Genomic DNA, 12,935 nt, shown 5'->3' on the forward strand with positions numbered 1-12,935 from the left:
TAGTGGAGCCAATACCCGTTTCTGGCGCTCTCGCTTTTTCTTGTCGTCCTCCTTCTTCTTCTTGCTCTCGGGTATCAGGTCATCCAGCCAGCTCATCTCCCTCTTGGTGAAGAAGAAGTCCAGAAGCTTCCGGATGAACACCAGCGCCAACACCTGGGGGAGAACCAGCCAGCACAGAGTCAAGAAAGTTAATTACCCGAAGAAACAAAGCAAGTTTGCAGTGATATTCACTTTAAAGAGTTAACAAATAAAATGCTTCTCTGGACAGTTTTATGTACAGCAGTGCATACGTTTAAATGTTTTTCAATATTTACAGAATCTAAACATTTAACCGAATCACAATACATATCGGCCCTAAAAAAAGTCCTAACATCATACTGGGAGGTCCCTGCAAATTCCCGTCCCCACGTGAAGTGGTAGGCGTGAGCCACGTCAGAGAGGTGTTACTACGCTCCGCATGGGGGCGTTACGGACTTTACCATCATGGGGAAGACCACGGCGGCGGACGAGGCCTTGATGACCCACAGCAGCACCAGGCAGGTGAGCTGCACCAGGGTGAACACGTGCACCTTCCACAGGGGCACGTAGCGCAGGTAGATCAGGTCGGGCTGGTGCTTGGCGGGCATGCCAAATAGCTTGATGCGGTCGAAGAACTGTCGCAACACAAAGAAAGGGAGCGGCTCATTAAATATCTCTTCTTCCACGGCATTGCCTATTGAAGAAAAAATAATTGGGAATACTGCACAGTGTTGGTGTGCGTGTGCACGGTGCTGATGTGCGTGTGCACGGTGCTGATGTGCATGTGCACGGTGCTGATGTGCACGGTGCTGATGTGTGCGTGTGCACGGTGCTGATGTGCGTGTGCAGGGGGGTGATGTTAGTGTTCAAAATGCAAACTTCAGTTTCATCATGCATTTTTTTATTTTATATGACAGAAAACTATTTTCTCAGTATTTTTACTGGATATTTCTCTAAGAAAAATAATATAACATAATTCATGCAAAATAAAAATAAATATTTTTATTTTCGCTTATTTTCGCTGCTTCGATGCACGTAAATGATCAGATGATCCTTTTGTAAAAAGGGAAGCTTTTCATCCTCATCAACTGATGCACAGTGAGTGTTTTGAAGAGAGGAGAGCGGTCTTACTTGGATGCCCTTCAGGGATGAGACGCCCATGTAGAGGAACACTCCATACAGCACGGGCATGGGAATGAACTGAGGAAAAGTAAAATCCATGAGTCGATGCAGTTTATAAAACACACAGGACCAGCATTTCTGAATCTCCAGTGCATCAAACAATAGGTATTATTATACAAAGCCATGGACATGCATCAGTTTTTATTTTCCTCACACATTGTATTTATTCAACGATTTCTGTTTAAAATAAAATACAAACGTATGTTTACCAGGCAACACTTACTGGATGCAACCATCTGTATACCTGACCGCAGTAAACGTTGGGTGAATGGCGTGCAAAGCCCTTAAGATCATAACTACGATGAACAAGCCACATTGATAAACGCAACACAAATCCTAGATTAATTAAGCCATCAGATTTTCATCTATAAGAAGATCTGTTGCTGGGAGAAATTAGGGAGGAGGGGAGCGGAGAGAAAGGGGACTTTGTTTTTACGGTGTTAAGATCCAAAATCTTCTGCTCACTCTCTCTTTACAACTTTCAAATATCCCCCAAAGCCCCTTGGAGAGACGGGATGCACCGTGGCGTGCTCCACGTTGAGATCCCCTAAGCAACACAAGCAGCGTGCCCTCACCTTGAGCACCGAGGTCATGAAGACCGAGCAGCCCATGAGCATGAAGATCATGAAGCCGGTGACACGCTGCTCCCGGATGCCCAGGAACTTGGGCTGCTCGCCGGGCGCGGAGCAGCCCGACTCCACCTTGAGGCTGTTGACGTGTGAGATGGAGAGCACGGTGGCCGCCACGAACCACGGCAGGCCCATGATGGAGCACACGCCCAGCATGATGGCCACGATCATCAGGTCCAGGTGGTAGCCGCAGCCTTTCTGTAGGGGGGGAAGGGGGGTGCACAGGGGGAGGGGATGTAGTGAGCGGTGGAGCCTGGGGAGTTTGCACTTTTCTGTCTTGTTTTTCGTGATGGATGAAGAAGATGGACAGGAATTGACACAATGATTGGCACAATCTATTTTGAAAACGTGTGACATTTTCTGGGGTTATTTTGGTTGATCATTTTAGGGACATAAACATTGAAAAAGTGTCATCCTGAATTAATGAAGTATGAAGTATATTAGCTAGCTTAAGTATATTAGCTATATTTACCCATAGCTTAAAGCCCATGTTGCAGGTTAACCGGAAGTTTCGATTAATGGGTACATAAAGCACTCAAAATAAGTATATTATTAATAAAATGTCTCCAAAATAGCGTTAAAGTCCAGTTTTTGTCGTCTTTGGTAGTAACGGGTGTTTTCTTCCGTAACTCGGTGATGACGTCACGCTGGGGAGACGTGGTGGAAGGTAGCCTCAGCCTAGTACTAGAACTATGACGTCACGTTGGGGAGACGTGGTGGAAGGTAGCCTCAGTCTATGAACAGCAGTGCATACAATAACACTTTTTTTTTTTACTGTCAGTGAAGGCCTGTCAGGCCTATAACATTACAATATTTCATCGATGCAAGCCAAGACAATCAGTCTATAGCTTACATGACAACACACACGCACACACTTAACCATTTTGATAAACCGATATGTATTATCTTATCAGACACGCAATCAGTGAACTTGCAAATGAGAGCCTGCAGTACGATCGTGTGACATTATTTAATCATCCATCTACAGCAAATACGATCAGACAGATACATCATTGACACACAAAGCACATTCGTCCAACCCGGCGGATGCTGACAGCCCACAACGAGCCAAACATCACCACGGCGGGTGTGCTCTCTCTCACTCTCGCACATACACAAAAATCACTCCAACTTCTCCAACTCCAAGGCTAGGCTGCTTCACTAAGACCACAACCAACCACAACTAACCATGCAGTAGTGCAAAGCCGGGAAGGACACAACACAGTCGCACATACTCATCTTATGCAACAATCAGTTCTACCATCAACATTCAGTCACTGCAAAGATTTAAATAGCCTCTTGCCTTAAGTTAGAATGGACCCAAAGTGTGTGAGTGATACACTCTGGTTTAGCTTTCGCTTGCTATCCGTTTTAGTATGACTTCTCAACATTACGTCCTTCTGTTTGGCGCACATGGCTAATTTCCATACGCGCACGGGACTGGCTGGCTCCGCTTGGCAAAAAATATTTATATATAACATAACATATTTATCTATATCCATCTATCAACGCATGTGTCTAGTTTTAATGTGATGTATTTTGTGTATGTCCAGTCAGACTTGTTGTCTCCCTTGTTCTGTGTGGTCTTGTAGCCTACTGTCCTGTGTGAACCGAATCACCAAAATGAATTCCCGATGATTTGTGTCGTTTGGCAATAATAACTACTTGAATAGGCTATCTATCTATCTATCTATCTATCTGTATAATCTGCTGAACACTCTAACTAGTCTCTACTCTCAAGGGTCTCAATGGGGCTTCAGTCTGTCGTCTCCCCAACGTGAAAAATGAACCCTGCAACACAGACTTTAATATAGCCCAGGCTTTATTAAGCTATGGGTTACACCCTACCAAGCTACTAAATGACATAATGTAAAAATACCCCTAGAGTCAGCGAGAGCAGGGGCGGAAGATGACTCACCTGTGATGGACACGGTTACTGAACCTGGAACGAATTCGACTATGAGTAAGGAAAGCATGTCGGTGGAAGCCATTAGTTCAAATTTAACTGAGAAGAAGCTGCAGGTGTGTGTGTGTGTGTGTGTGTGGCTGGCAGAAGGTTACTACTCTGAAGGGCCTAAGAATCCATCAAGGGAAAATGAAGTGCTTGGTAAAGGGAACACAGGGAACCCACATTGAGTCAGTCGGTTGAAGTCCAGCGACAAGAAGTAACCCACAGTTCGCAGGACATCAGCACCCCTGATGTTGTGGAGGTAGATTCAAGCAATGAGGCAGAAAGTGAGGCCAGCCAACCAAAGAGGGGGAAGATGAGTGGTCATAGGCCTGGGGTCAGGTGGCCAGGCGCAGCAGAAGGTAGGACATGGGAAGATGTTAATAGTGATCTGGTTAGCATTCTGGGACGGCTTCTGTATTTACTGCTGTTAGTTGGGCCATTTGTCTCGTGTTTTTCACCTTTGGTTGGTAGCTTAGTGGCCAGCGTGTTTATAAGGTTGGTTTGGGCAGGGGCTTCTGAATATGTGTTTTCCTTTGATTTTGGCACAAGGGATTATAACATCTGATCCTGTGTATTAATGAAATTAGAAAAGATAGATGTGAAAGTTATAATTGTGTAACAATTAATTTTTTTAAAAATTGTATTAAATTTTTGCATATTTGACAGCAACCTTTCATTTTGACAGGGGACAATAAAGTCACTTCTGCGGTGTGCGGGCTGTTAAATGGCACCAGGAGTGTACTACCATCCCCGAGTCCTTGTTGTCCCTGCTTGTCATAACAATATGCATAAACCCTCACAAACACAAGTAGTCACCCACTTGCACCCTTCCTGTTCCTGTCAGAGGTCACAGGAAGCGTGCTCACCTTGAGCTTGTGCTCCTTGCGGTTGATGATGACGGCGGTGATCTGCTGGTCCATGAAGATGAGGATGGTGCAGAGCAGGGCGGGCAGCACCGCCACCAGCAGCGTCCACCACGGGTTGTCCCCCAGCGGGTCCATCAGCCAGCCGCGGTTCTTGGAGGTGGGCTGCCGGGGAGCAGACCATCGCGGTTATTAGTTCATGTGTGGCCTTTTAAAAAAGGTGCCTGGACACGGCCCCAACAAACACCAAGACCCAACTATAGACTGCTGGCCACGTTTTATTTTCAAAATAATTGATGTATAGTCTCATTAATATATATCATGTTGAATATGAGTGGTGATTTCTTTTGTGGTTCAATTGTGGTATAATCATGGGAAATATTCATGGTAATCTTAAACAAAGTGAGTGAGCGTTTGTACTAAAGTGTAACAAAATGCTGGAAAATATGAATATGAGTTCTCCTGAGCGAGGCTGATCTGTTGTGTGTTTGTGGAGCGATGCCTACTTCGAAGCGGTCAGGAACGTTGAGTTTAGGAGAGGGGATGCCCATCAGATAGTCCACCAACACCATGACCATGATGGTGATGAACACAGCAAAGTCACTGATGGTGGAGCGCACCTACATAAAACAATCACACCAGATTAAAGAAAGAGTATCAATATTTTATTGCCACATTTTACAATGATTTTTGTGAACCCCAGAGCTATACTGAAACCATAAAGATAGTGAGCAGAGTTATACCTCTACAAAGACCTAAAGCATGTGGCGTTGTTGATGCAGCAAGTTGAAATATGATGCAGCACCCACAACAAGGGTTTTACTTCATCGTTAAGAACAACCAATCAGTATTCGCTTCATCAACAATTTACCATGGTGGGGAAATATCTCTCCGTCTTGAACTGCTTGAGGAAGGAGGAGAGGAAGAAGGTGGTGAAGAAAAGGATGATGGACCAGAAGAGCACGTCGGGGATGTAGGGTCCGTGGTGACCGCAGGCCTCGCCCGTGAACTCCCCGTGGAGCAGGTTACACATCTGGGATAAAGAGGACACCATGTTACCCTCACACACTAATCATTCATGAATATTAATGCCCTGAAGCAGTGTATTTTCACTTCTGTTCGCTTGTTTCAGTTTTTTCTGCTTTACGCTAATATCTAAGTAGCTTAGACTACCACACCCGCTCTGAAGATTAGTTACACAATCAAATCAGTTACAAAATCTGCATATTATCACCTTAAAAACGTAGCAAGACTTAGAGGGCTCATGTCTACCCAAGACTTACAAAAACTTGTACATGCCTTTATCACTAGCAAGCTTGATTACTGCAATGGTCTCCTTACAGGTCTCCCAAAAAAAACTCTAAGGCAACTACAGCTTGTTCAGAATGCTGCTGCTAGAGTTCTAACAAAGACCAAAAAATTTGAACATATTACACAAATTCTTAAATCATTACATTGACTCCCTGTATGTCAGAGAATTTATTTTAAAATCATGTTGCTAACCTATAAATCCCTACATGGTTTAGGGCCAAAATATTTAACTGATATGCTTCCACTACATAAGCCTTCTAGGCCACTAAGATCCTCTGAGACCAATCTGTTAATTATCCCCAGAGTCAACACGAAACATGGGGAAGCAGGATTTAGTTAGTATGCAACAAATAGCTGGAATAAACTCCCTGAGGATTTAAGACTTGCCCCAACTCTGACGGCTTTTAAAACAAGACTGAAGACTTTTATGTTTGCTTTAGCTTTCTGCTAAATCTACAATGCTTCTATTTTTTATTTTATTAGTAACTTTGCCTTTATTTTCTCACTTTCTAAAATGCATTTTATTAACTCTGCCTTTCTAAAATGTTTTTTTAAACTTTGCCTTTATTTTTTATCTATTTTACTTTTTACTTATCTATATTTTATTTTATTGTATGACAATGTTTATATGTGAAGCACTTCGAGTCTGCCTTGTGTATAAAAAGTGCTATATAAAAAAAGTTGCCTTGCCTTGCTTACTTAAAGTCTGTGTTGCAGGGTTAATTTTTTTTTTGTTTGTGCAATTTGCTTGTTGGTAATAAACATTTAAACGGTTATCCATTGTATTTAATGTTTTTGGGTATCACAAAACAGAATTTAATACGAAAAAAGTACGATTTTAGCGGTTTGCAATTGATTCTCATTTCCCCCACAATGCATTGCATGACGTCACATTGGGGAGACGACCGACTGAAGCCCCATTGAGACCCTTGAGAGTAGAGACTAGTAAGAGTGTTGTCGTGGCAATTCCCCTTTAACAGAGATTGCGTCTAGGCCAGGTGAGATTCCCACTGCAAAAAGCACACAATACATTGGAAAGCAATTGTCCTAGGTTTTAATGCATGCATACATTAGACTCCTCTCTAGCAGAGTGAGTCCTGAATACAGGTTGACATGGTTTTTTATACAGTTTCAGACCCTCCCCACATGGAAGGCTCATCAAAGAAGAGAGGAGAAGGCTAAAGGGCAAATTCTTCTCCTTACGACCCTTTTGTCCCAACACCTAGGAAAACAGTGGTCTTCTGTTTTACGACAAACAAACTCAAATTCCAGATGCCTATCTTTGTGACATTTTCACCCAAGCACAACGATCAATAGACAGCTGAGAGGCAAGTGAGCAAGACAAACAAGGTTGAAACTGAGGACGATACAAGTTATACAAGAACAGACAAACTTATCAAACAACAGGTCAAACATGTGGATTTTTCCATCACAGTGTTCAGCAGATTATACAGATAAATAGATAAATACATAGATATACTGTATATAGATAGCCTAGATAGATAGTGTTATGACCCAGGGTCATAAGTAAGTATTTTTCAGTGTTGTGTGGATTTTTCTGTGCTGTTGTTCCTCCCTGCCTGATGAGGGTGGTGGTGCTACCACCCTTAGGCTCTCTCTCTCCAGGTGCTGTTCCTCCCTGCCTGAGGGTGGTGCTACCACCCAGGTGCTGGATGCTGATTGGTGAATGGACTGGTGGAGCTGCTATAAATGGCCGCCGCTTGAGACATTCACTCTTCTTCTCTTGACCCTACTCCCAACTGCACCAGGTTTTGATTGTATTTTAATTGTATTGTATTGTTTTTGTTAACGCACAAGAGTGTTTTTTCTTCCCCGGTGTGCCGTGATCTAGACCCCATTGGCCGGAGCTCTAGATCACCCAACAATTCCTGTCGTAACCCCACTGCTGCTACTGGTGACACTGAGGAACGAGTGTGCTTCTATTGCCATGAGCAGGGTCACCTCATCGCTGTCTGTCCCACTCTTAAGAGAAAAGAACAATTTAAGAATGTCTAAACACCGTTCCCAATCGGTTTCATACACACTAAACCACATCACCAGTAAAATGTGGATGTGGTTGATGAAATTGATGAGGATTTCAAACCATTTGTTTCAAGGTTCTGTTTCTCTTGAGGGTGTGGATAAGCCAGTTCCAATCACTATCCTGCGGGATAGTCTCTCATGAGGTTCTTAGTGGTCCTGTGGTTCTTAGTGGGTTCTTAGTGGCCCTGTGGTTCTTAGGTTCTTAGTGTCCTGTGGTTCTTAGTGTCCTGTGGTTCTTAGTGGTCCTGTGGTTCTTAGTGGTCCTGTGGTCCTGTGGTTCTTAGTTGTCCTGTGGTTCTTAGTTGTCCTGTGGTTCTTAGTTGTCCTGTGGTTCTTAGTGGTCCTGTGGTTCTTAGTGGTCCTGTGGTTCTTAGTGTCCTGTGGTCCTGTGGTTCTTAAGTGTCCTGTGGTCCTTAGTGTCCTGTGGTTCATAGCAATCAGCGCCTCATGCGCTGGTCCTTGTTGCTTCAGGACTTTAACTTTGACATTCGTTACAAAAAAGGTTTAGACAATGTCATGGCCGATGCGCTGTCTAGGTCTTAATGCGTCAAACATTTCCTGTAGAGGAGGAAATGTTTGTTCTTAGGTGGGGGGGTGTTATGACCCAGGGTCATAATGAAGTATTTTTCAGTGTTGTGTGGATTTTACTGTGCTGTTGTTCCTCCCTGCCTGATGAGGGTGCTGGTGCTACCACCCTTAGGCTCTCTCTCTCCAGGTGCTGTTCCTCCCTGCCTGAGGGTGGTGCTACCACCATTGGTGTTTCCCCAGGTGCTGGATGCTGATTGGTGAATGGACTGGTGGAGCTGCTATAAATGGCCGCCGCTTGAGACATTCACTCTTCTTCTCTTGACCCTACTCCCAACTGCACCAGGCTTTGTTGTATTTAATTGTATTGTGTTGAACTCTAGCAGTCCAGGTAGTTGTAGGGATGAGTAGCTCTTTTGGTTTGTCTCTTTTTCTCCTGTTTATTTTATAGGGAGTCAGGTTAGAAACCTGTAATCTTTGTTTTCCCTGGTTTTAGTTAGGTAAGCTAGTTTAGGTCAGACTGTTCTGTTTGTTGTTTTGGGCCATGCTCACCCTGAAGCTCAATGCTACCATTTTTCTTTAAAGATTGAATAAATTAACGTATGTTGGACTGCAGCTCTGTGTGCCTTGTCATCTTTGGGAGTGGGGGAAAGAGGGGAGAATCCTATGTTATGTTCGGTTCCCCTAGGCCGGTCATAACAATAGATAGCCTATTCAAGTATTTATTATTGCCAAACGACACAAATCGTCGGGAATTCATTTTGGTGATTCGGTTCACACAGGACAGTAGGCTACAAGACCACACAACAACTCTGACTGGACATACACAAAAGACATCACATTAAAACTAGACACATGCGTTGATAGATGGATATAGATAAATATGTTATGTTATATATAAATATTTTTTGCCAAGCGGAGCCAGCCAGTCCCGTGCGCAATGTTGAGAAGTCATGCTAAAAACGGATAGCAAGCGAAAGCTAAACCAGAGTGTATCACTCACACACTTTGGGTCCATTCTAACTTAAGGTAAGAGGCTATTTAAATCTTTGCAGTGACTGAATGTTGATGGTAGAACTGATTGTTGTGCGATTGTGCCCTTCCCGGCTTCGCACTACTGCATGTGGTCTTAGTGAAGCAGCCTAGCCTTGGAGAGATTTTTGAGAGAGAAAGAGAGAGACCCGCCGTGGTGATGTTTGGCTCGTTGTGGGCTGTCAGCATTCGCCGGGTTGGACGAATGTGCTTTGTGTCACTGATGTATCTGTCTGATCGTATTTGCTGTAGATGTATGATTAAATAATGTCACACGATCGTACTGCAGGCTCTCATTTGCAAGTTCACTGATTGCGTGTCTGATAGGCTAATACATATCGGTTTATCAAAATGGTTAAGTGTGTGCGTGTGTGTTGTCATGTAGGCTATAGACTGATTGGCTTGCATCGATGAAATATTGTAATGTTATAGGCCTACTGCATATTGAGGAATGTAGATCGGTATTAAGCAACAATCGGGAGATGGGACCAAACAAATATTGACGGGTATTTCGCACACTGGGTAAAAGCTTAGAAATAAACACTAGGCTAAGATGTTGTTACTGGAGCTAGTAGACTACCATCAAAACGTGGGATAACTAATCGGAAATGTGTTTACAACGTCGGGGGGAAGATTTAATTAGGGATTATCTGGGGGTGAATTTCACAGGTGGGACTGGCAAGTTAGCCCATAGCTAGCATTATGCCTTCTATTTCTAGATCTTCTGACTAAGTACCAGTACGTATCTGAACTAACAACATAATCACTGTCACTAGATATAAAGAAAACGTTGACTTTCACTCGGTGCTATTCACTGACAGTAAAAAAAAAAGTGTTATTGTATGCACTGCTGTTCATAGACTAGCTCCAGTGCTCGTTGCTGCATTGCTAAATGATAGCAACTCTTCACCCATTCTCCTCTGACCATGCATTTAATCGGCTTTGACGGACATCAGTTCTCGGCAATTCCTCATTCGCCCTCTCACGTCTGACAGGTTCGAAATTATACGGTTGTGGGCCATCATACATGTAATTTTTGGTTCTTGCCACCTCTTTCTCATCCAAGACGTTCTAGTACTAGGCTGAGGCTACCTTCCACCACGTCTCCCTAACGTGACGTCATCGCCGAGTTACGGAAGAAAACACCTGTTACTACCAAAAACGACAAAAAATGGACTTTAACGCTATTTTGGAGACATTTTATGACTGATATACTTATTTTGAGTGCTTTATGTACCCATTAATCGAAACTTCCGGTTAACCTGCAACATGGGCTTTAAGGTTTTCCTATTGTATTGATCCTTGCATGTCATATGACTAACTGTAAAAGACCTATTGAAGACCCTGAAGGTCGCTACAACTGTATACGGCCCATTTGACCTCTTTGTAACTCCTAGGATCTTTATGACCCTTTATTTTCAATGGCCATAGTCTGCATCATGCCCTTTTCTCCATGTGTCCTTAGAGTTCTTCTCCCTGCAATTAGCTGGTTACAACCCGATACATCATGTGTCTCTAGAAGATAAGATACCAAGGACAGGACATTTTCTCTTGACCTCAACGGATGTGAAATAAAAATGTTAACCAAACCACTTTTAAGTGGCTCTCCTGATTTTATTGCGACGTATGCCTTTGTGAATTATATCGCTCTCATAAAGCTATTAGTGTATGTTTTTTTCTTTTGTCACTTTGTATTTCCCTGATGTTTTAAGTTTTTAACTTTTTTACTATCTTCACATATTTATCCTGTGTTTTTGTCGTGCCATTTGCGTGTACCCTGAGCCTCATTAAAAATATAAAGAGTTCTGGGTCTTAGTGGTACTTTCTCTGTATAAGTAAAAGGTTGATGAAAGGAATAAATGCAAACATAAATGCAAACAGTGTGTGCGCGGTGCGCAGCACACACAGCACACATGAGCGCACTTTTGTTTCGAGCCACGGCACATCTTGGCGCCACTTTTCAAAAAAAAAAAAGAAGATTTTCTTTTGCTCCAGCTCCGTTTGCCTGCTGCTCAAGATAGCTGCTCAATGTATTTAGTTTTTTCAATTACTTTCGATCTCCCGTTAGTTACGCAAAAGCGTTGTAGTGACACAAGTGAGGTTAGGCATCCCTAATTATGGGCGCAGATACGTACTTGCGTTATGTGCACCCCTGGCTATAGTAGTGACCCTAAGAATTGGTGTTTGAGCATTAAGCGCTTATGGTGAGGATAGTCAACAGCACACAGACTGGTGAGTTTGGGGTCATGTTGGTGTCTTGGCCTCACCGAGACGTTGAGCTTGTCCCAGGGGATGGTGTCTGGGGTGTAGCCCGTCTGGTTCCATTTCTCCACCAGGCTGGCCGAAGCGTTGACTGGTTGGCTGCACTGACACCTGAAGCCATGGGGAGGATCACGCATTCGTTAATTGCATCTTCGATGACTCATTCTATCTTAATTCACCATTTGTCTGCATCTTTGCGGTAGGTTAACACTTTGGCTAATTTGCTTTCAATTGCCCTCTATTCTCTATAATGGTCGTATTCCTGGTTAGTTGAGCAAAAAAGAACAGAGCCTTTCCATACGTATGATTAGAAGTTACTTGCTACGAGATTGCTGTTGCTATATAATGTTAGTTTTGGTGTGGTGGTAATTTCCAATTTATGCAGGATTTGTGGTCAAAAAGATGAGAAAAGATTGTACAGATTGTTAAGACAATTGTACAGATTGTTAAAACAATGTAAAGATTGTTTGTACACGTGAAAACGTTACAGAATGGAAAATCCTTCAGCAAAAAAAAAAGTAATAGAAGGCAGTGTGTGACTCAACATTGGTATTCACGGTCCCCATAGAACTCTCCTATTTAACAAACCAACACTGGCGTGACTCAGCGCATGACTCACGAGTACAGGGTGAGGTTGTCCAGGGTGTTGTGCGTGTTAACCGGGAAGTGCTCCCCCAGGTGGAAGAGCTTCTCCAGGGCCTCGTAGATGAAGATGATGCAGATGAGCGCCGCAAAGGCCTCCTCCGTGAAGCGGGTGATGTAGCACACCAGCGAGCTGGCGTCCGTGGCCACCAGCACCAGGCAGAGGAAGGCCGTCCACAGGCCGATGCTGGTCCGCAGCGAGAGGTAGGACAGGCCGTAGTCCCTGGAGAGCAGAAGGAGAGTGAGAGAGATGGAACATGGCCTGTGTGCATTATGAACCATCCATATTGACCCAACGGCTTAAGGCTTAAGGAGAATGGAAAAATTCACAGAGAATCAGCACTTATGATTATTATGCATACAGGACGCATTTTGAAAAGGTAAGATGTTGCCCTTAATTCTGCTAAGGCGTATTTCATGTCGTTTTTTTTTTTTATTTATTTACACATGACCTTGTGTGCCTTTTTTAAAAACATA

General features: G+C 43.5%; 1 protein-coding gene across 3 annotated transcripts in view; it reads right to left on the reverse strand.

Annotated features, from left to right (window-relative positions):
* LOC311364882 (sodium bicarbonate cotransporter 3-like) overlaps positions 1-12,935 on the reverse strand; it is a 47,978-nt gene that overhangs the window by 5,142 nt on the left and 29,901 nt on the right. For all 3 annotated transcript variants that reach the window (XM_084484377.1, XM_084484378.1, XM_084484376.1), the window contains 9 exons: positions 12,436-12,681; positions 11,822-11,927; positions 5,515-5,676; positions 5,150-5,263; positions 4,647-4,808; positions 1,776-2,027; positions 1,150-1,218; positions 480-653; positions 16-153 (listed from right to left, as the gene is read on the reverse strand). In XM_084484377.1, coding sequence (XP_084340503.1) covers positions 16-153; positions 480-653; positions 1,150-1,218; positions 1,776-2,027; positions 4,647-4,808; positions 5,150-5,263; positions 5,515-5,676; positions 11,822-11,927; positions 12,436-12,681 — 1,423 coding nt within the window. The remainder of the gene's footprint in view (positions 1-15; positions 154-479; positions 654-1,149; positions 1,219-1,775; positions 2,028-4,646; positions 4,809-5,149; positions 5,264-5,514; positions 5,677-11,821; positions 11,928-12,435; positions 12,682-12,935) is intronic.

The sequence above is a fragment of the Micromesistius poutassou genome, assembly GCF_964030765.1.
Source record: "Micromesistius poutassou genome assembly, chromosome: 20".
In the NCBI taxonomy this organism is placed as follows: Eukaryota; Metazoa; Chordata; class Actinopteri; order Gadiformes; family Gadidae; genus Micromesistius; species Micromesistius poutassou.